Here is a 22,818-nt window from a genome sequence, read left to right as displayed (position 1 = left end):
CAGGAGAATTTTCTCTTAAAACTCGCAGTTTTCTTCTCAGCAGCCTTGAGCTTCTTCTCGGTTGATTTTCTTTTCTTCCCAGCCACTAGAAGCTGTTCTTCAGCCACCTTTAGTTTTCCCTCAGCCACCTCAGCTCTAGTATATTGAGTAACCGAGTATCTTTGAGCTTCTTCAAGTTCTTCAGAAACTAAATTAATGCGAGACTCGGTAGCTCGGCATTGAAGCTCGGCGTCAGCATGCTTTTCCTTAAGCTGGTTGGCTTCATCTTCAAGGGTTCAATAATCAATTAACAACCTCCTGTTCTTTGCTTTCTCGGCAGCTAACTCAGTTTCTAGTTCCTAAATCCGAGAATCAACTTGGACACGCTGAGCCTCCAACCCGGCAACCTGCTCTCCAGATTGAAAGAGCTCATTCCCTTGCTGAGAAGACAATTCTTGCAGCCGTTTTATCTCAGCTTTAGCATCTGCAAGTTTCTTCTTGAAATTCTCGATTTCCAAAGCTGAATTCTCGGCAGACCTTCTGAAGTGGAGGTAGTAATTCATGCTTTGCACTGATCCCTACAACGGAAACAAGTTTATTAGAATGAGGATGTTATTATCAAAAAATAAAAAATACACAGAGACATTTACCTCAAGTTGATGGTACAACATGTGCTCCATCACCTCCTTCGGGAATTGGGCGCTGATGTCTGGTGTATGGTTGACCTGGATCAAATCAGCTAAGGCAACAAACGGATTTCCGAACCAATTATCACCCAGCCGAGAAAGAGGTTCCCCGAATGTCCAAGTGATCGGATCGAGTGTATGCTCTACCGAGGGACCAGCTGCTTGTGGAATCTTGGTAGGATTCTATATGGGATCATTTGGGGGGTTATCTCTCGGTGGCTGAGATGACTCACCAAGATTAGATGATTTCCCACCAGCTGGTAAGTTAAAATCTGCTCCTTCAACTTCACTGGCGGTTGCTATAGGTTCGGCATCCGGTTGCTCAGCAACCTCACAAGCATCAGTCACCTTTTCAACAATCACATGCTCAGCAATTATAGGTTCGGTAATCACTGGCACATCACTAGCAGGCTCGGTAATCGAGGGTTCAGCAGTCACAGGCTCCTCGGCAACTGAAGGTTCAACAGCTACAGTCTCGGTATGAACAAACTCAGGGCGCATATATGAACTCTCTGCTTTGGTTTGCCCTAGGAGGATCATAGCAAGTGGCTGTATTATCGGCATCTTTGAGGCAATATCTCTAAGGATGCAACCAATATCTACCGGTTCCTCTTCTTCGGAATCAGAAGCACTTAAGTGTACAGCCTTAGTAGGAGTTGAAGAAAGAGGAACGGCAGAGAGTGGTTCAACTTCAAATGCAGCAGAGGAAGGAAGCTCGGCTCTAACTGGTGTATGAAAGGACGATCGGGAAGGTCGGTTTGCAAGGAGGGCATCTCAGACTGATGTGTCTTGTTTACCTAAGAATTCCCTAACACCACTGAGAACCTTAGAGTACGCTCTAATATGAGGAGCATGCTCTTCTACTTCAGGAGTTGCTCTTTTCCCATGTGTTCCCAAACCACTTGTAACTCTAGTTCTTTCTTCTTCAAGAAGAGTGTCAGGTATTGGCCCCGCTACTTCAAAACCCGAATGTGCCACGGCCTCCTCTGGCTCCAAGTCGATAACTGGCTTCCCTATCTTTGATCCACCCTCGATTTTCTTTATTTTCTTCTTAGTCTTCTTCAGAGGGGGAATAGTAGAATCCTCAGGCTTATCGGCAATCGCTAGAGATACTCTAACAGCAATGGGTGGTCTAGCTGAGGATTTCTTCGGGAAAGCATCTTCGGCTTTCCTCTTGCCTTTTCCACTAGAAGAACCTTCCACTCTGACAATTCTTCTTCTCGGAGGCTCGGCAGACTCGGCAGACGGTCTTCTTGGAACCTCGGCAGATGGTATTCTCGGTGGAGCCACTTCTACCAACCTTGCAGGTGGGGGGGTCCACAAGTACAACCTCTTGTTTTCCTCTGTCATAATGGAGTCGAAATCCATCTCCAATGGATGCAGTTCGGCATATTCCAAAACCTGCCTTACTCGTCTCGCCTCTTCTCTGGTTAAAGAAGGTTCTTGTTGACCTGAGAATTTATATCAAGATTAGCTTTGCTGCAAAAGAAAAGAAAAGAAAAAAAATATATATATATATATATATATATATATATATATATGAACACTAAGTTCGGTTTATACCTCGGTTTGATGGGGAAATGGTTTCCCGAGGCACACTCGAGTCTCTGATTACTTCCAAGGGCGCAAACTCCCAGCCGCCTTGCACAAAGAAGAACTCACCTTTCCACCCTTTGTTGCTGGTGTAAGTGCTTTTGAAAGTGAGAAGTTTTAATTTTTTCCGAGTTTGAAAGGTAAACAGGTGCTCGGTTCTGGGACCTTTTGACAAATGGTATACCTTCAGAAACTCCACCACAATAAGAGGATGTTCAGCCCCAAGGATTTTCGGCCAAACGATCATACAGGCGAAGAAGGTTCTCCAACCGTTCGGCATAAGTTGATGAGGAGCTATCCAAATGTAACTCAATAATTCCCGTATTATCCTCGGGAAGGGCAGCCTCAAACCAAACCGAAACATCTCCATGTAGACACAGACTTCGTTTCTGTCAACATTAACCATAGTTCCGGTTCCCTCATTATCAAAGCGTAGTTGAACCGAATCAGGAATATGACAGATTCGACGAATCTCGGGTTCGTCATCGTCTGACAAATTTGATTCCCATGTAACTGGGTGTAAAGGACCCAACGCACCAAGATCAGCACCGACTCTACGACTCATCAGGTATTGGAATTCGGGATTTAGTTGACGAGGAATAGAAGGAAGACCTTGCCGAATCAGAAGATGGGCAACGCTCAGACGAAGATGATTAACCGATTGTTCAATCGAGGGAAGAAGAAAGTCTAAGTAATGGAGCACGGGGCAGTTCAGATGAACGAAAGGTTCGGCTGAGGGGACAGACTCAACTGAAGTTTTGAAATATACTACTCTTAAGAAGTAATATTGGGCAGAGAAGTCCGAAAGAAGGAGTGCCAGTTTTGAAAAATCAGCAAAAGCTCAAAAGAACACAAACAATGATTTTTAGTGGAAGGCAATGGGGGGTAAGCGAAGGTGGAGATGGTTTAAAAAGACTTCCGGAAGGTGAAACCGAAGTAGCGCAGTTAAAGCCTTAGGGGCTAGGGTTCCTCGAAAAGGCGCCCTTTTGATTTCACTCTCCATGCAGGCGTTGACACGTGGCTGCCATAAATTTCAACCGCAAGAAGCACAACACGTGGTTCTGAAAAAAAAAAAAAAAAAAAAAAAAAAAAGGGTAAATTGTTTATTGATCTACACGTTTTTATTTTTGAAATTCAAAATTTTAAAAAAATTGAATTTTGGGAGCCAACACGCCTTATTTTACCAAAACAATACCGAACTTGTAAAAGCTGACCCATTCTCAGAAATACGAAATTTTCATAGTCTGTCAGACTAGGAAATTGGGGGTAATTGTTGGGTCATGTATCAACTGTGTTGGGCCCGGTAAAACGATCTGCCGGCCCATCACTAAAGCTCGGTCATTTTAATTGTTCACCATATTTTCGGCCAATTTATGCCTACCTGAGCCCAGTGCACACAACGCTCGATTTGAAGGCTCAGTAAACCGAGCCTTACATAAACATTAACTCCCGAGAAGTACTCTCAGAATATTAGATATACCTGCATGATATTTCACTCATCATTCTTCCAATACATTACTCTACACGTGGACCCTCGGTAAGTCCACAGTGCCGGATAAACAGGTACAACCCAATGCCTATAAAAAGGGGGTCTCATCTCAGATTTTGGTAACTTCTTTTTTCTCTCTCCTTAACTGAATATCCCTTATTATCTTTATCTTATATATCATTTTCAAAGTTATATCTCTCTTAAACACAGTGACTAACTTAGGCATCGGAGCTATCCCCCGCCGGACAACGCTGGCAGCTTTGATCCTTTTTCTTGTTATTTTATAGCCAAGTGATTCCAACGGATACCAGAATATTTACGGGGTCCATCTTACGTCATCATTCAGAAAACTGTTCAAACAGAATCACAGCTTTGTTCTGTATGCATTATTGGAACAGTGGTAAATTGTAACTACTCCAACAGTTTGTAAAGAAAACTCCAATGGTACTAGAACATTGTTCTATAAAGATATCAACTTTAATGTGGCAATTAGGAAGGGTTCTATGTGTCCCCTTAATTTTTTATTTTTGGTTGGGTTGGTTGAGAGATTTTGAAGTTTAAGGGGGTGTTTCAAAATGGGTGGAAATTCAGGGGTCTTCAGTGAAGTTTTCTCAAATAATAATAATAATGAATTTGCACGTGCACAGGGACCAATCCTTTACTATAGTGCATGTCAAAAAATTAAAAAAATTAAAAATAAATAAAAAAATAAAAAATAAAAAAACTCATGGCTAAGGATAGCCTTTTATGAATATTTTTTAATTAATAAATTAATTAATTAGGTTTTAGCCGTGAGGCATTTCGAAGTAAGAACACTGGGTCCTTTGTGGGCATCCATCTTCTATAACTAATTCATCCGTTCCCCTATGGCCTCCTTTGACCAACCTGCTACTCCGGCCTCAGAACCACGAAGCAGAGGCCATTGTTGCCTGCAAGTGCTGGAATATATTCACCCATTACATAACGGGAGCCACTAGTCTACATATGTTTCACAGTCAAGAGTGAATTGGTGTTAGACTTGTTCGAGCGCGGGTTGAAGGTGAGCAAGAGCAAAATCAGCTATACAATAATAAGTTTGAAATCTCATTTACTTGTACAATTTCAGATTTGGAATTTAAACCCACTTATTAACAACAGAGTTTTCCATCTATTCAACAGGTATGTGGGTCATATCTACGTATTGCCCCTGGCCCCCTAGTACTTTTATCTATCTTCACAGTTTTTCCTATCTTGGTCACTTTGTTTTGCGCACTTTAGGTTCTGAGAAATTTATATTCCCCTTGAAATCTGGGTTTTAGGTCAAGGTTGTTTCCCACTGCATCGAGCATTGAGCATTACCTTGCCAATTTTAAATCTACGAGAAGAAAAACAATTCCAAGAAAAGCAGTACCAAGACAATACTGACGGGGAGCCAATCACATGAGTCTCGATTTAATCTTGAAGGTTCTACTTGTTCTGTTTAGATAGAACCATTACCCTCCACTAGGATGATGGATCATCTTTGATTCCCTTTTAAAACCTTAAATCTTTGAAGTTCCCTTGTTCGATCTGTTCTAAGAAAAGAAAAAATTCGCATTTATGGCACACATGAGTTCTCTTTTGCCATAAATGAGTTCTTTTTAACTAACAAGTGCAGAATAGCTGAAAAATCCAACAAAATCTCGTCCCTCATTTCTATATTTTTGGGGCAGTGTACACCTTTGTAGAGGCTTCTCAGTTCCCTTTCACTTGCACGTTGGTTTAGGATTTCATTTGGGGTCTGGCATCAATTTCTCTACAGAAGAATTAATTAGTGAGATCTTGACACTTTCATAGCAATAGCAATGTTCATCTTCCCCTTCCATTGCACGTGTTTGTAGACGTTAACAGATCTTGTTTCCCAGCGTTAAACAGGAAAGTTTATTTACCAGATTCCATGTCCCTTAGAAAATTTACTTAATAGAACTTGTTTGCAAATTCAAAACTGCCATTTACGTCTCCTGTTTTCCACTTTTTCAAGCATGCCTGATCACTGAATCATTCTTTTCTGCATCTATGTTTCCCACGACTCTGTTGTGCAGCTATATTCAGGTTTCAGCCTTTTAAAATAGGGTGCATTTCTTCAAAATTCGTGACCAGATCAATCAGTTTTCATGAAGGGAAAATCAAAGTTTGCAGAGGACCACAATGTTATTCCTTTGATAGACGAACAAAACATGTACGGTAAAGGCAACGATCACTACCTTGCTCTTGTTTGCACTGCTAACACGGTGACCAACAAACTCCAGTCTCAGGACTTCAAGTCCAACACATGTTCTGAACCTAATACTGAGACTGTTAACACGAGGAATTTGATGGCAATTCTAGATAAAAGAGTGGCAAAACCAAAAGTAGTGGAGTCCATTGACGTTGATCTCACTAGTTGTCATTGCTTTGCAGAGCATGAGGTGTCCTTCCTTGCCCTGGAGATTTCTGATGGGATTGAAGAAGATAAATCTTGTTGTAGTTATAAGGGTATGACGCGCAATAGGAGTTTCCACACTGACACAGTGGAGGAAGTTGATGCAATGCTAGAAAATATATTGTATAGTGAGCAGCAAAGAGGGCTTGATGAGGGTCGCAAAACTTCATCATCAACTATATCTTATCATTGCGAGCGTAAAGAGTCTGGTTTGCAGGAAAGGAAAGGAACATTCTTACAGGAGAAAGCTTTGGTATATGAGAACTTCACTGACAATTTCTCGAGATCAGAAACAGACACCAAGTCCTAACAACAACAGCTCAAGTTCATGTCTACAAAAACAAGAAGTGATCCCAAGTCCTCGTATCTCCAGCTCAACCAAGGAATTGGGCATGTGTAAAGGTGCTGTTCCAGAAGGAAATTTCTTTGAGAAGGGATTTAAAAGAAAGGGTATTGCCAGGGGACTAGAATCACTTAGAATTCCTTTGAATCCCCAACAATTTTTGAAGTCCTAAGAAATTTCTGCATGTTGGGGGTCAAGTCTACTCTCCTGGATCTTATGTCACACCAAAGTATTAATCGCGTGTTATTATAAAGTAGATACCAATTTAATAGAATGAGATTGAGTTTAGAAGAAAACTTTTTCTGCTTCTCTTGTGTGGTGTTGGTAACTTGGTGATCGACATGAGTGGATGGTGAATTTGTAAGCATAACGACAACTATCTTGTCCGAATCAGTTCACGTGATTGTCATGTGACGTTGTTAAGATTATGGAAGTCCAAAAAAGCGTTGGCCCAAAGACATCCCACGGGTTGGCCCAAACGACAAACGCAAGGGCCGCACTGGCAAGCGCAACGACAAAGACAATTTCAGTAAGAGTCTTTATTACAGTACAGAGCTGTGACTTGTGAGCTCCCAATTAAGGAGGAAAAGCAGGATAACTGTTGTATCACTTGCATTGCACCAGTATCAGTATGAATGCGGCAACTGTGTGTAAAATGACGATAGAACCCACTTCCAGAACTCAAGTTTCAGCTAATCCCATTTGGCGGCCGAAGACCTCAAATTCAATCCGTGGTGGAAGAAGAAGAAACCCTAGCTGTTTCCGTTTGGCCGCTCGATCATCTCTAATAATCGAGACGGTGGAAGGCCAAGCTCCTTCAGAGTCGGACTCGATTGCTCGTCGCCTCATTCTGCTTCGACACGCAGAGAGTTCCTGGGAATACCCTTCACTGCGAGGTAGGTGCATGCCTCTATTATTATTCATAATAATAGCATTCTAAGTGGTAACAAGTTTCTTGCAAAAGCATGCCAGCCTTGGATTCCCGAACCATTTCCTTGCATGCTGTATTGCTGGAGGACTTTCCTATAAGCTTTGACAGCATTAAATCGCTACTTATCCCAAATTTTTTTGAGGAAAGTCATTGATTTAATATGGTCCTATTTTAATTAAATATTTCAGCTTCTTGAACAACCCTTTTTTTAGCCGCGTGATAACGATTAAATTTATCATTTTCTATAAATTTAAGCGCTTTTAGAACAACCGTCAATTTAACACTTGTTTTATGACGAGGTCAAGTTCAGTCACAAACTTACTATATATGGGAATCCCGAATCAATCCATTTCCCTACATATATTGTTGGAGGACTTTCCTATGAGCTTTGATACCATTAAATCACCACTCATTCCAAAAAAAAATTAGAACAGTGTTTGATTTAATACGGTATAGAGAAGCGGTTTTGAGTTTAAACTCAGTTTATTCCATTTTAATTAAATATTTCATGTGTTTAACTTTACTTGTTGAAGAAGGAGAGTTTGAGCCACATGATTAACACTTGTTTTATGACCAGGTCAAGTTCAGTCACAAACTTACTATGTTTTTTTTCCCCTTTCAAGACTCTGGATAAGAATCGTCTCGAGTATTCTTTCAAATTTTTCTTTTAGGCATTTTTCATTTATAATTTTCACAATTTATAAGTTTGTAGTTCTTTGATATTTCAAGATTACAATCAACTGTACTGCTCTTTCGAAGATTTTCTCTTCTCTTCATAGATCATGACCGCCCTCTGAGTAAAGCTGGACAAGCTGATGCTGTCATAGTTTCTCAAAAGCTCCAACAGTTGGGTTGGATCCCTGAACTCATTCTCTCTAGGTTAGGATTTCCTCATTCCCTACAGTGCTTCTCTGACATTGCTATAAAAATGGCTCTTTGGAGTTCGATTTTTCGAGTTTTGAAATTCTTACTCAGTGATGCGGTGCAGTGATGCAGTGCGAACAAGGGAAACGCTTAAGATAATGCAGGAACAAGTCCGAGACTTTCTGGAAGCTGAGGTGTGTTTTATTTCAAGCTTTTATTCCATCGCAGCAATGGATGGGCAAACTGCTGACCATCTTCAGCATGTTATCTGTAAACATTCAAAGGATGAGATACTTACGGTAATGTGAGTTCTGCTGACTATATCAGCTTCTTCATTATTTATATTTAGAAATATTGGACAGCCCAGGGAAATAAAATCATTCCTTTATTTCTGTACCATGTTTAGAATCATTTCACTCTGATTACTGTAGCAATCATACCGACCTAGTGAGTCTATTCAAGTTTATATATGGGAAAAAGCTATATTGAGCTCTCTTTATAATGAGCTCCATGACCTCTCTATCATAGATAAATTTAGCCCAAATGCTAATTTGTGCTTCCGACTATTAGATAGAGAATTATATAAGGATCCCATAACCAAAATTTGATGGAACAGACTGAGCTGTGCAAAGTTGATGTCTCTTTGTCTTTTGACGTCTTTGGCAGACAAACCATCCCCTTTGACTGGAGAATTATCATAAATATCTTAACAAACTTTGAGCTGATTTGTCACTAAGTTGTGTAATGATACTTAACCCAATGGCATGGCATGTGCACAGACATGACCCTCATGGTCAGAGACGGAACCACCAGGGCCAGGGCGAGGGACCCCCATCCAAAAAAAAATTAAAAGAACCCAAAGATTTAAATAATAAATAAATAAATGTCTGGAATTGTCATGTCAGTGTTTTTTAAGATTTTGTTTCCTTGATCGAATCCCTTTGGGTGTAAACAATTCATTAGGGCCAGCCTGCCGGCAATGTCGGAGTATCACCTGATCCATGTGGAGATGGCGCTTTACACGGGTCCGAGGTACCTAATAGGGGTGGGTATACAAAGTGGCCCTGCCTTGGAGGGGTTTCTCGTTATAAAAAAAAATATATATTTTGTTTCCTTGGCTTCATTGGAAACGAAGATTGGAATGCTTTTATTATATTATTGGTAATTGCCTATTAACATGCAAAAAATAAAAAATGGGAAAAAAATAAACAATATTCTTCAATTCATTTAAATTTCATAGAATTATTTATGCTGAATATTGTCTATAGTAAAATTGAAACTTGAACATTTACTCATAAACCATATAATCATGGCCACTGTCATCATTTTTTTTTTATTACTTTTCATTTCTCTCAACAAACCATAGAATCATGATCACTTCATTTTTTTTTTCTTTATGGACGAAATCATGGCTTCATTTTAGAAAAAAACAAAAAACAAAATCACTACCTTCGTAAGGTTTGTTCTCAGGTCAGCTTAAGGCTTATATATTTTGTAATTTTTCTTTTCATTAACACTAATTTTGTAGATGTAGCCTATTTCCTGGCCTAGATGCCATTAGCTTTTTGAAGAATTGTTTGGACAGTTAAGTATCTGTGAAATTACAACCATCCTCTTTACTATCTCATATGCACTTTGTAAAAATGAAAGTGTACCAGAATTAATCATTTTTATAATAATATATCTATTGAATTATCTATGGAAGTACATTTTATTGTCTACATATTTTATTAGTACTTGAATTATTATAGAATTATACCCAACCCCCTAGATCAAAATCTTGGTTTTGTCCCTGCTCATGGTAGCCTCACTCTTTTTATATTTTTGGTCATGGCTCCATTGTATAGGCTGGATTAATATAATAAGTGAGACTCTTTCCATGTAGGTTTTGGGATTTCAAAAGGTGAACCATAGGTGGCTTTCTTCCTGAATTCTCTTTTTATGATATGCTTTTGGATAATTGGATAATTTTAGTATATGCTATGATCTTTTTTCTTTTTTCTTTTTTTTTTTTTTTTTTTTTTTTTTTTTTGTGGTGGGGGGAATTGAAGATTGTAACATGTTCAGAAATAAAGAAATGCTATTTTGCATTATGTGATCCAATATACTCTGCTAATGTGCCATGCTCAATCCACCTTAAGATTAATCTTAATTAAAAACGAAAAAAATTTAAGGGTGAATTGAGCATGCCGCATCTGAGTATGCTGGGAGAAAAACCGCAGAATGTAAAATAACATTTTTCACATAAATATGGTCTTTGGCTTTTTTATGTTTATTCTTATCGACCTTGTTATGAACCACATGCATCTGTCAATAAGTAAGTTAACAATGCTATCAAGCATATCTCTTGAAAAAAAAAAAAAAACAATGCTATCAAGCTTACAAACACCAAATCTGACAAATCTCAAATGTCTCATGCTACGTAATGCCTATTAAGAACTTAAGTTTGATGTTTGATTATTTAGTAATTATACAGGTGTATGGGACATAATAGAGGATGGGAGGAGGCGGCTTCAACGTTAACAGGTGCCTCTGTAGAATTGAAAACATGTAATGCTGCTTTGCTTGAAGCTACTGGGAAATCTTGGGAAGAGGTTCGGCTTCTTTTCTTGGATGAATATATTTTTAAGATAGTTGTTTTTGTATCAGTTTATGTCTTTTATGTCAAATGAATTTGTATGACTGACAGTTCAATGAGTTAACTATTCCAGTAACAGGGGCGTTACCCATGTGCAGTGGGTGTAAAAAATCCTCTAAGTTGTATAGTTTGTTTGTCATACACAGGCATTTGCGTTGGCAGGACCTGGTGGGTGGAAGCTTCAGGGCATAGTGAAACCAAGTAATAGCGTATAGAATTTTGGGAAAGTTCCGAATACCTGTGACGATTAACAACCCAATATCCATCCTCCTTGCCCTCCCCCTCCCCTCCCAGCGGGATGGCCCTAACGAAGACTTAGTTTTTTATCTTTTAATAGCTTTCGTTGGTTTTACTGTTCTTAACCATCAAATCCCTTTTCTCCCTTTTGGAGTAAAAGTAGGTCTTTAGAAAAAAGTTGCAGGGAACATTATGAGAATCTCATTCTGAGAAGCCTTCTGCGAAGTTGGGATTGATGGAAACCAATGCTCAGTCATTAAAGATATCATACAGCTAATGCTGCATGTTGTAATTGGTTGTAATAAATTGGAGATCTTTGTCAAGCCTCAAGACTTTGCAAGGCCAGCATCGAAGAGTTGGAACTTTCTGATTGAAGAAAACTTTGTCCGGTTTGGTGTGATTGGATGTTTTAAGCTTAAAAGTGTTTTGGTATTTCAATCTAACGTGGCAAGTTATTTATTAGAGGCCACAAAGTAACTTTTCTATACCAAGTCCCTAGAACTAGAAGTTAACACCAACTAAAAAGTATTTTTTGGTGTGGGTTACATTTCAAAAGGTACTGTTTATTCGGTTCACAAAGAAATGTTGTTTGGTGGATTATTTTAACTAGTGTTTCTTAAAAGTAAAAATAATAATAAATTTGACTTTCTGGACGCGGCCTAGAGCTAGCCCCCACCTGTGATACTCCAGCGTATAATTACTCAATAAGAATATTTAACGAAGAAGTAATAATCCCGTTTGTAGTTTTAGACGATTTCGGGTGAAAGGATTGAAATGAATAATTTGAACAACTTGAGTTAAAAATCAAATCTCTGACGGAGGAAGTAAACTGAAAAAACGTGTAAATATATTTACCCTTTTTTGGAACTACAAGCTCAACGTTGTCATCAATATAGTTTGCGTGTACATAGGAAAAAAAATTTACTGATTCATATTACGGGAAGAGACATGTGTAGTTAAATTTCTTTGCTCGACATGTGAGAAACTATGTTTATTACCAAATGTAATCGATTGCTAGCACTCTTAAGTCATGACTAGAAGAAGCCCCTTGAAAATGGTAACACTTTACTCCAATGATACACAATATTGTCTGCTTTTAGTTCTCCCAAATCAGACTTCCCAGAAGGTCATCCATCCTAGTACTACTCTTGCAGAAACACGCCTAACTACGGAGTTCTAATGGGATCATGATCATCACGGCTTTAAAACGCGTTGTTATCATTAAGTGTGTAAGTATACATATAAGCACATCCTCATCTCCATACGCAGGCGATGTGGGACGTCACAATCACCCCTCTTAGGACCCAACGTCCCTATTTGCCACCCTCATGGGATTAGCCCATTCTTGACATCCCAACGAGTGCCCACTAGCGACCCCCTCATAGGCTTGTGCACGCTCCTCCTATCTTAGGCTGGGTAATGGCTCTGATACTATTTGTAACACTCCACCCCATTGACACACAATATTGTCTGCTTTTGGCTTGCCCGAACCAGACTTCCCGGGAGGTCACATATCTTGATACTACTCTCGCAGAAGCACGCTTAATTCATGACCATCACGGCTTTAAAACGCGTTGTTGTCATGAATGATGTAAGTATACGTATAAGCACATCCACATCTCCATACCTAGGCGTGCACAAGTCCATGAAGGTCACTAGCGGGCACTCATTGGGACGCCAAGAATGGGCTAATCCCATGAGGGTCACTAGCGAGGACGCTCGGTTCTAAAAGGGGGTGATTGTGGATATGTATACTTACACCATTAATGACAACAACACGTTTTAAAGCCGTGATGGTTATGATCCCATCAAAACTCCACAGTTAAACGAGCTTATGCGAGAGTAGTACCGGGATGAGTGACCTCCTGAGAAGTCTGATTCGGGAGAGCCAAAAGCAGACAATATTAAGTGTCAATGAGGTAGGGTGTTACAAATGGTATCGGAGCTATTATCCCTCATGAGATGGGGGGGAGCGTACGCAAACCCATGAAGGTCGCTAGCGGGCATTCGTTGGGACGCCAAGAATGAGCTAATCCCATGAGAGTTGCTAGTGGGGACGCTAGGTCCTAAGAATGAGTGATTGTGGCATCCCACAACACCTGGGTATGAAGATGAAGATTTGCTTATATGTATTCTTATACCATTATTAACAACATGTTTTAAAGCCGTGATGGTCATAATCCCATCAGAAAAGAACTCCGCAATTAAGCGTTCTGAGAGAGTAGCATCAGGATGGGTGACCTACTGGGAAGTCTGGTTCGGGAAAACCAAAAGTAGACAATATTATGTGTCAATAGGGGTGGAGTGTTACAAAAACAAATCATCCGCATAAAACATTCCAAATGAAGAAGTGCTACACTTACTATTTTTTTTTTCTCAAAAGTTAATTTTTAAATGATGTGTCATCATCGATAAGATCTATTATTTTGTAAAATGTGTCACCATCTCATCAAATTGTAACACATTATTTTGGGAAAAACAATTTTGGAAAGTGTAACATTTATCTTCCAAATTGCTTATCTAAAATGGCTAACTAAATTTATTTATTTTTTTATAATTTTAATTAGTCACTTTGCAAAGACAACATACATCTGCTTATCTAAATTATTTCTCTATTATATTAAAAACATCATACGTCTGACTAATGGAGTTGCAAATCTGGCTGTTAAGGTTAAGTATGGCTTACTCCCCGTTAACATTTCAATTTAGCCTCAAAGAGCTTAACCAGTTGGCTGATCTGGAAGTTAACTGGATTGCCTGGTTGCTAGGTTTCTGACTTTGTTGTTCTTTTTCGACCAAGAAAATCAAAGAGCTCATGCAGGCTCATCAAAGAATTGTGATGTAGAAACAGAAGTTATAACTTTCAGGTTTTACAAAAGTTATAAAAGCTCAAAAGAATTGCAGGTCAAGGTGATGAACTCCCTGCCGTAGTGTATAGACGAAGACAGATCCCCAACCCCCGGGTCTCTCTCCAATAACAAGAAAAAAGGAAAAAACAGCTGCACAAACGCCAACAGCTCATAGGGTGGTGAACCTTTGATTCATGTAGTTAGCACGTACAAAATGCAGTCATGAAGAATTACTCAATTCTTGGAGAGATGACAGAAACGATGCAATTGTACTAGCTGGCTCCTTAAACTGAACTCTTCCACCTGAACATAGAGCAATCTTCAAAAGGTTAGCGTACCAAATGCTAAACCTTTGCTTTCTTTGTTTCTTTATATATTTTTGTCATCAATTCAATGTTTAGGGTTAAAAAAGCAGAGTTAATAAGGACTCGAGAATAGCAACCAGCATTTGCGTTCAAATATACCAGGACAAGACTAGTGCATTCAAGCAGAGTTGTGGTGAGGCAAACCTGCGATGTACATGTCTTCGACAACAGATCGCCACATTCTTCAATAAGAGCTTTTTCTCCCCCACTTACTCTGGCTACTTCTGAAATCAAATTGTCTGCTTCTTCCGCCTAAATTAATCAAGCATTTATCACTAGAAAGGCCAATATAAACTAGATGAATAGAAAATAGACATATCAGATCTTATCTATCAACAGGTATTCTTCTTTAAAAAAAAAAAAAATTCAGTAAGTTAGGTATTATCAAACCAGTTCTTTGGGAAACTTGTAATGTTACTAGGTAATCCATTCAATTTCAAACAGTCATTAACTGAACATTCAAAAAATCAAGATTAACTCCCAACAAGCTCGGTCGTAACTAGTCTGAACGAGTTCAAGATCGCGTTTAACCCGAGAAGCTCAGTCACAAACCTCGGTCAGACCATGTTCGAACACTGCCAAAAGAAATCCTAGCAGCATACGAACGAGATGGCCTACTTGTCCAAAACACCGACCTAAAAATTTCTTTTTCAGGGAAACGACTTGCACATCAAAGCTTTGTTCAACTTAAAGTAGTGAAAATAGTAATGTGGGATAGGCTCAAGAACAATACAATTGGTGGGTCCTTGAAAACCTACATTATGGTGTATCCTGAATAGGATATGGTCGGTTTGTCATAATTATGAACAAAATATAAGATCACTCTTTAATTAAAAAAGGAAAATATATTTGCTTATTGTACCTTTGGCATGAAGCTTTGAAGATGAAAAACTATAATTTCAATCACCTTCATCCCTGAGTTCAATGCCTCCCCTACCTCTCCTATATCAGCCTGCAATATGCATATATCGCAATCAATGTATTATCAGTGTAAAGCATGCCTGAAACAAGGATTAAGGATTGCTTCAGCTTTGGATTTACCCTAACATTCGAAATGGGAAGTTGAAGTGAGGAGTTCAACAAAGCTTGAATTGCTTCTGATAAATAGATTGAATAATCCTCTTCGAGAGCAGACCACTCCGCCAAATATGGAATCTAAATTCAGGCACATCAAAACATTTAAGTTCTGAACACCAATGTACAAAGAATATTGATATTTTCTTAAAGGGAGTGGGTGGTGGGACAAGAATATGTTAAAGACTCAAGAGAGAACTAAGTAATCTATTCTAGCGACAATTCTACTATTTCTAGATGCACCACGATCTACATGATTGGAATTAAAGAACGTCTTAGAACCAAGAAGAAGAAATCAGCGGCTACCTCAGAATCATACATGCAGAATAAAAAGGGGTTTGTTTACTGTTATAGAAGCAATAAAAGTGCACAAACAGATTCAACGAAGAAAAAACAATCTAGAGAAAAAAAAAAAAAAACCTTAAGCGCATAATAATACATGCTCTTCACAGCGTTGGATACTTTATACTCTCTTTACCTTTTAATAGATTTATATGCTTTTTGAATTATCCAAAAAAATGGATGAAAGCATGTATCTATTTAACTATCCAAAAAAAAAAATGTAAGTCACAATTTCTTTTTCTTTAACTTCCCATATTATCTTTAAATTTGAACTCATATGGTCTTTTGACTTATTTAATAACGTTATAGAAAGAGTTTTTGTTTCATTAAATTACATGTCATTTTTTAACTTTCTGTAATAGGATGAAGGGAGTACAAAAGAAGCCACACAATGGGAAGGACCGAGTTATCCGAAGAATTAAGGAAGCTAGTCACAAATCTGTCAGGTCATCTCATGAAATGCTCAGCCTTCGTACCTCTTGTTAGTTTCACGACTACAATATATCACTTAATAAATTGAGGTTTGACAAGAATTCTTAGGCAAGTTCATTCTCCAGCTATAATCAAATCAAAATAATCATTGCACATAAAGAATTCGGGTTGCTCTTAAATTCCATATAGCATCTTGTAACACAAAAAGAAGTGTATTCAAAAGAACAAACTAAATCCCTCTAGTCTTTCAAATAAAATCGCTAAGCCCTTGCACTTAATCGAATTTCTTATAACCTTTGGAATTATGTCCTTTGCAATTCATAAACTGCATCAAGCCACAACTGCTTGCAAATATTTTAGAAGCACCAACGAGAATTAGTGGGATGCTACGTTTAAGAGACAGGGGCACACACTTGTTATAAACAAACAAACAAGCAAACAAATAAATAAATAAGAAGAGCCGTCCTTTGCAATGCTAATAAGCAATTGCCCCAATGAAGAGAAGTCATATTGTTTTAGTGAATGGTAACCTAAGCACAAGGGGAACAGAATTTTGAACGATATGAGGTTCTTAGAGAGATATAAGAGGTAAGCATGAATAGCAAGTATATTGTTGAGGCAAAGTTGAGCCTGAGAACTTTTTTTTTTTTTTTTCTGTTTTGTTTGTTGGAAGCATGAAAATTTGAGACTTAGGTCCTTATATAACATCTTGCAAGGTCATTATGACTCCTTCAGTTCAACCAGGAATGTTTAGTCAAATATATGTATTTCTCTTCATGTCAGGTTACAAACGGGACTTAGGTCCACTGAGATATAAGTTAGATGGGAGATGATTCATATGCAAGACATGGGTAACATGCGTGAGCAGGGGAGAGGTACATCCAAGCAATGCCAATAATTTAGGTGTAAAATAAATCTTTTTATCAGTGAAGTTGCTAATCAAGTGCAGACAAGATGACATACTGCAGAACTTCACAGCTAATTAAAATGAAAGCATTCATCAAGTTAGCCGCCTTACTTGAGCTTCAAGGATTGTTGATAAAGTCTTTGTTCTTTGCAAAAGCCCAAGTTCTAAGTGTTTTCTCTTCACAGAATCATAGAACTCTGATATCTTGACCCCAAGGGAATGAAGGGTTCTCTGCAAAGATAAAAAAAAATTAAAATTAAAAATTAAAAATTAAAAAAAAAAAAGTTCATAGAAAACAAATCCTGGCATAAAGTGTTTTCATCGGGGACTAGAATAAGCTTGATTATGTATTGAGAGAGACCAAGACGTGAACAGTGAATCATAATGTGATTAACATAAAATACACGGAGCAAATAAATTGGAGTAATAAGTTTTCTAAAATAACTAGTAATGGATGGCCTAGGAAATAAGTGTGAATAGGGCAGTGTAAGTGACTTAGATGTCAATGCTAAAGTTGTCATTTCCATGTCCCATTTTTGTAGAAGAAGCTATTTTGTATAACCAATATCATTTGTTTTTCTTACCAGCCAATCTGCTCTTTCAATAACAATTTTTCTCACATCGAATTACATGCTTTTGTCTGCAATAACACATGTTCTTTTTGGATTCCTCCCGTAATGATCCAAGGAAAAGCGTTACTATTACTTCAAAAAGACTAGTTCATTTAGGGTTTTCCTAAAATTTCTTATAAAACCCGATTTCACCTAATAATTAAGCAATAAGAAACTTAGCACTCATTACTATCTTTCTAAATCACCCATTCTATCTAGGCTACTAATAGTTACAAAATAAGTATCACTGTAATGGAATCATAGGAATGACTTGCACAAAATTTTTGCGATTACTTATAAAAAATCCTTTTGTAGTTAGTTGACCCGAAAATGAAAGGGAAAAATACTGTTCACTTTTCCTAATGTAACATTGACCAACACAAGGTAGACCAAATCATCAAATATCTAGCTTAACACCATTATGCTCGACTACAAACTGGTCAAAGAATAAAAAATTAATTCAGAAAACAGGTAATGGGCTGTGACCAACCTCGCTTTCTCTTTGCTGAGCTCGGATGGAGACCTCTGCTTTTGCATTGGCATATCTCCACTGCAGATAACGGTTGTGAAGCAATCTGAGTGTATGTACATCTTCCTGATGGGAGGAAACTTTCTTTCCCTTCCTATTATCTGTCCCCACCTTGGTGCAAGGCGGGACTGGAGGCAGAGAGAAGCCCCCCATCTTCACAGAGTTTGTGTGTGGCTTGGGGAGACCAAAGGCTTGTTTTTCACAAACTGATAATGGCAAATTCAGAGAACGGGAGCAGGGGGAAGCAGACAATTTCAAAGAATCACTGCCGCCGCCAGTCGTATTGCCCCTAGTGCAACTTTTCTCAGCCAGCAATCTAGTGGAAACCGTTGGCAACATTTCTGCCTCAGGCATGGAACAGCGGAAATCAGGAAGAGACCGTGCCGTTGCCGTGCAGTTTAGAAGTGGATTCTGATTATTGTCATCGGCAGACATCGAAGAAGGATCTACGGGAACAGAAGGTTGAGCCGACATGCCGCTTGATTGCAACAGCTTGGCCGCAGCTGTGGCACTGATGTTCATGTTGGTAGACCGTCTGAATCTCGACAAAATCATCCTATCCCTATCCAATGTAGGAGTGTCAGGCCTGGAGGGTGTGGTAAAAGCGTTGGGGACAATTTTTCCTGCGTTTTCTTTGAAAAGCTTGGCTACAGCACGCTGTTTTCTTTGACTAGTAGTAGAGGTCAGAGCTGCTTTACGACGAGATCCCAAAGTGGGTGAAGTTTCCAGGCTTTGAATCTGAATGGACTCGGTGGGCCTGTTCTCATCGGAAGAGCACAACGGCTCCATGTGCCGCTGCCTATGCACGGAGGTTGAGCGTTGCTGCTTACCAAGTGGCGACGAAATGAGAGGAGACATGAACCTAGAGCTCACCTCCCTCACCCTCGGCCGCCTAAGAGATGGTGGCGGAGGAGGAGGGGGAGGAGGAGGAGAAACTGCCATCGTCGTGGTGGGATTGTCTGCAACCAATTCGTTCATATTCGCCGAGGCAAATTGATCGATCTTGATCTGTCAATTTGGTGAATCCCACCAAAAGAACACTAGTGTATATACTATGATTAAATGAATGAACGGATCGGAAAGCCAAATCCCTGAATTGATTTAGATTCAGGTGGCAGATATCCCAACCCCTTGAAATGCGTCGACGTCTGATCAGGGAAGAGAGAGAAGGAGAAGAGATAGCGAGCTGTAAGGGGATGCTCTCAAAAAAACTAGCCGTTGGCTGTGGGGATCAAGTCGTAAGTCGTAACGGTTCTATTTTTTTAAACACGGGTATAACACTAATCTATCTAATCGTTCACTTTTTCTCTTCGGTAATATTCATTTTAAGGTTAAATACCTAATACTTTCCTGGGTTTATAAATTTTATTTTTACCCTCATGTGGTTTCATTTTTATCACAGGAGGTCCCTGTGATTTTGATAAATGACCAAGTTAGTCCATCCGTTAGTTGACCGTTAGGAATTTCACGTGGACCAATCAGATGCTTTCACGTGGTCCCTGTATTTTTTATAAAAAAAAATTAAAAAAAAAAAAAAGAAAAAAGAAAAGGAAGAAAAATTGGGAGGCCATTTGGGGGTGGCCGAGCCACCCCCCTAGGTGGTTGGGGGTGGTTTTCACCACCCCCAGTGGGTGCTGTGGTGGCTCGGCCATCCCCATGGAGCCTAGGGGGTGGCCGAAACCACCCCCAACCACCTAGGGGGTGGTCGAGCCACCCCCAGCACCCCCTTGGACCAAGGGGGTGGCTGAGCCACCCCCATCCGGCCAGATGGGGGGTGGCTTGGCCACCCCCAATTTTTTTTCTTTTTTTTTTTAATTAAAAAAAAAAATTAAGTAGGTACCACGTGTCAGCATCTGATTGGTCTATGTGGAATTCCTAACGGTCAACTAACGGGATGGACTAAATTGGTCATTTATCAAAACCACAGAGACCTTTTATGATAAAAATGAAACTACAGGGGAGTAAAAATAAAGTTTGTAAACCCCAGGGGGTACTAGGTATTTAACCCTTCATTTTATGTTCTTTCTTTCCCACATGGTCATGGGCGTGATGAAATGTCAATATTGTAATATCATTGCAAGCTCTCTCCAACTCCAGAAATGCTCAAATGTGGGGACTTGAGGGGAAGATTTCCGGCGAGAGTTTAGAGAGACTTCTCGAATTAAAATCATTCTTCAAATTACAGAACTTGCTAGGGCTGCAGCTTCCTCTGTTAGCACATAATTTGTGCAAACCATATTATTAGTTTTTCTTTCAATTTCTTCTACCATGTTATTAGTTTTTCTTTCATAATCTTTTCAAAATGGCAATACTTTTAGGGTCATTTGGAATTGCTATTTTAAAACGTGCAATTTAAAAAATTACAATTTTAAATCGCACTTTAATAAAAACGTAATTTTTTAAATCGCCATTAAGATTTGGTAACATTTGTTAAAAAGCGCTATTTCTATTAATTTTTTGTTTGAATAATATTAATATAAAAGTGTGGTTTATATGCAAATTACTGATAAGGACATAATTTATACACTTCACAAATATCTCCAAGGACAAATAATGGAAAATGTCTCTTCTGAAACATCACACTAATAATATTAGAGGCTCTTGCTAACTTTCTAATAATGCTTTGATAGTCACGATCTAAGTTTTCTTTTTGCCATTTTTTCTTTATATTTTCGTTTTTATACTACACTTATGGGAACAAAGATTTTTAACATATTTTAGTTTATATGGATATGTATTAAACTAAATTAATGACCTTATGATAGTAAAATTTTATATGAATTATACATTTATCTAATGTTTTGTGTGCGATTGTGTGTCACTATATTGAGTAATATTCTGGTGTATAACCTGTATATTTCTTCTTATTTCTTATTAAAAGATGTGTCATAGAATATGTGTTTTTTTAAAAAAATAAATAAATTATAATGAAAAGTCACGCGCATTACGCAGGTTATGAGCTAGTGTATATATATATTAGCAACCACAACAAAACCTATCTTATTGGGTCAAAAATGTCCTAATTGTTTTTTAAAAGAGAAAACCTTCTATTCGGACACAATGTAAATCCCCAAGTTTACAGTCCCCAATAAACAAGGGACACATAAGCCAAAAACATTATATAGAATACACATGAAATACACATGATAGAATCTCAGAACCCATTGAAATTTTTTTGTCCATTGAGTTTGTCGAGGGTGACGCAGGAGAGGTAGACGCCGGCGAGGAAGCGGAGGGCGACGAGCCAGAGGTCTGGCCGGCTATGGAGTTTCTGGCGATGAAGAAGAAAGGGATGATGAGTGATGAAGAGGAAAGGTTTGGTGAAAAATCCTGTGTTTTCAATCCTATTCCATGAGTTGATTTTAGCTTACGTGTCAAATATGCATTGGGTGCTGCAAAAGTGGTCTTTTATGCCCAAACCGGATTGCATGGGCTCTCTTTAAAAAAATGGCCAAAAAGTGCTAAATTAAGCCCAAAAAAGTAGGCCCAATACCCGAAACATGTCCAAAACACCCAAATTTTTAAAGACCTGGTTACCGGTCCAAATAACTGGCTACCAACTGGTAACTGGCTGTTATTACATAATCGAGTAACCGGTAGCCGACTACTGTTGTGACGATTACCCACATAAATTAATAGGCGAATAATCACTATGTTTTACTCAAAAGTGCACAAGATCAAAACGATAGTATAATAAGCAAATATGAGATCATTCCCACGAAGATTGTATAAATTATGCTTAAAATGATTTTCCTAATTAATTAACTGAATGTCACAAATTGAAAGATTGATTTGAAATAATAAGAACGAAAGGGTTAGGGTTTTGATATCCACCACTAATCAGACTCAATTAAAATAAACAATATGCCAATGCGACAATCTACCGGTATACTTAAAGCTTGCCAACCTAAGGGCATGGTATCTACTCCTTAAGCTATTAATCTTCCTAAGCAACGAATTAGGCATGATATCTACACTAATTCTTTTCTTTTTCAAAGGATTTAGCATGATATCTACTAAGTTGTTCTTAAAGAAAGCATAAATCTATGAAAATCGACAAACACATGAAACCTAGGGCATGGTATCTATTCCCGGTTTTTCATGTTGATTAATTCAAGAACCCATGATGAGGTTTTTTTGTCACTTTATTATTTTCAGGACTCAGTCATCCAAATTGACACAAATAACAAATTCAAACACATGCATATGTTGATCAAGCACATTCATATAGGAATTCAATCAAATAGAAAATAATCAAGTTTAAGTATCCCAAAATATAATTGCAGCAAAAGCGCCAATATTCAAATCCTTAAAGAAACATGATTAGGGCTTCAATTTAGCCCCTAACAAAAGTATTTAGTTACACATAAAAAAAATAAAAAGGAAAAGAAGAAACTGAAAACGCTTATTGACTTGAGCCTCCAATTTCTCTCCCAAAGCTTGAATGAATTCTTCTCGATATTTAGAGGTCTATTTATAGGCTTCGGAAAACCTTAGAAGCCCTAGAAA

At 38.5% G+C, this 22,818-nt stretch overlaps 2 protein-coding genes across 4 annotated transcripts; one reads left to right on the top strand and one right to left on the bottom strand.

The window, feature by feature from the left end:
* Positions 1 to 6,882: 6,882 nt before the first annotated feature.
* LOC132172404 (uncharacterized protein At3g52155, chloroplastic) lies at positions 6,883 to 11,662 on the top strand. Of its 3 annotated transcripts, XM_059583898.1 has the most exons (5): positions 7,148 to 7,426; positions 8,241 to 8,340; positions 8,450 to 8,629; positions 10,802 to 10,919; positions 11,110 to 11,662. In XM_059583898.1, the coding sequence occupies exons 1-5, from the start codon at positions 7,162 to 7,164 to the stop codon at positions 11,176 to 11,178; spliced, it is 732 nt and encodes a 243-aa protein (XP_059439881.1). In that variant the 5' UTR covers positions 7,148 to 7,161; the 3' UTR covers positions 11,179 to 11,662. The 3 variants fall into 3 exon arrangements, with proteins under 3 accessions (XP_059439880.1, XP_059439881.1, XP_059439882.1); XM_059583897.1 differs by lacking the exons at positions 10,802 to 10,919; positions 11,110 to 11,662 and adding an exon at positions 9,289 to 9,514 and having other exon boundaries at positions 6,883 to 7,426; positions 8,450 to 8,624; XM_059583899.1 differs by lacking the exon at positions 11,110 to 11,662 and having other exon boundaries at positions 10,791 to 10,871.
* Positions 11,663 to 13,970: 2,308 nt separating this feature from the next.
* Positions 13,971 to 19,600, bottom strand: LOC132171658 (protein ENDOSPERM DEFECTIVE 1-like). Its single transcript, XM_059583031.1, has 6 exons — positions 18,271 to 19,600; positions 17,281 to 17,400; positions 15,456 to 15,569; positions 15,277 to 15,366; positions 14,559 to 14,666; positions 13,971 to 14,352 (listed from the first exon to the last, which is right to left on the bottom strand). The coding sequence occupies exons 1-6, from the start codon at positions 19,285 to 19,287 to the stop codon at positions 14,284 to 14,286; spliced, it is 1,518 nt and encodes a 505-aa protein (XP_059439014.1). The 5' UTR covers positions 19,288 to 19,600; the 3' UTR covers positions 13,971 to 14,283.
* Between the last annotated feature and the right edge of the window lie 3,218 nt (positions 19,601 to 22,818).

The sequence above is a fragment of the Corylus avellana genome, chromosome ca2 (genome assembly GCF_901000735.1).
Source record: "Corylus avellana chromosome ca2, CavTom2PMs-1.0".
Lineage (NCBI taxonomy): Eukaryota > Viridiplantae > Streptophyta > Magnoliopsida > Fagales > Betulaceae > Corylus > Corylus avellana.
This window is presented reverse-complemented; position numbering and strand designations above follow the sequence as displayed.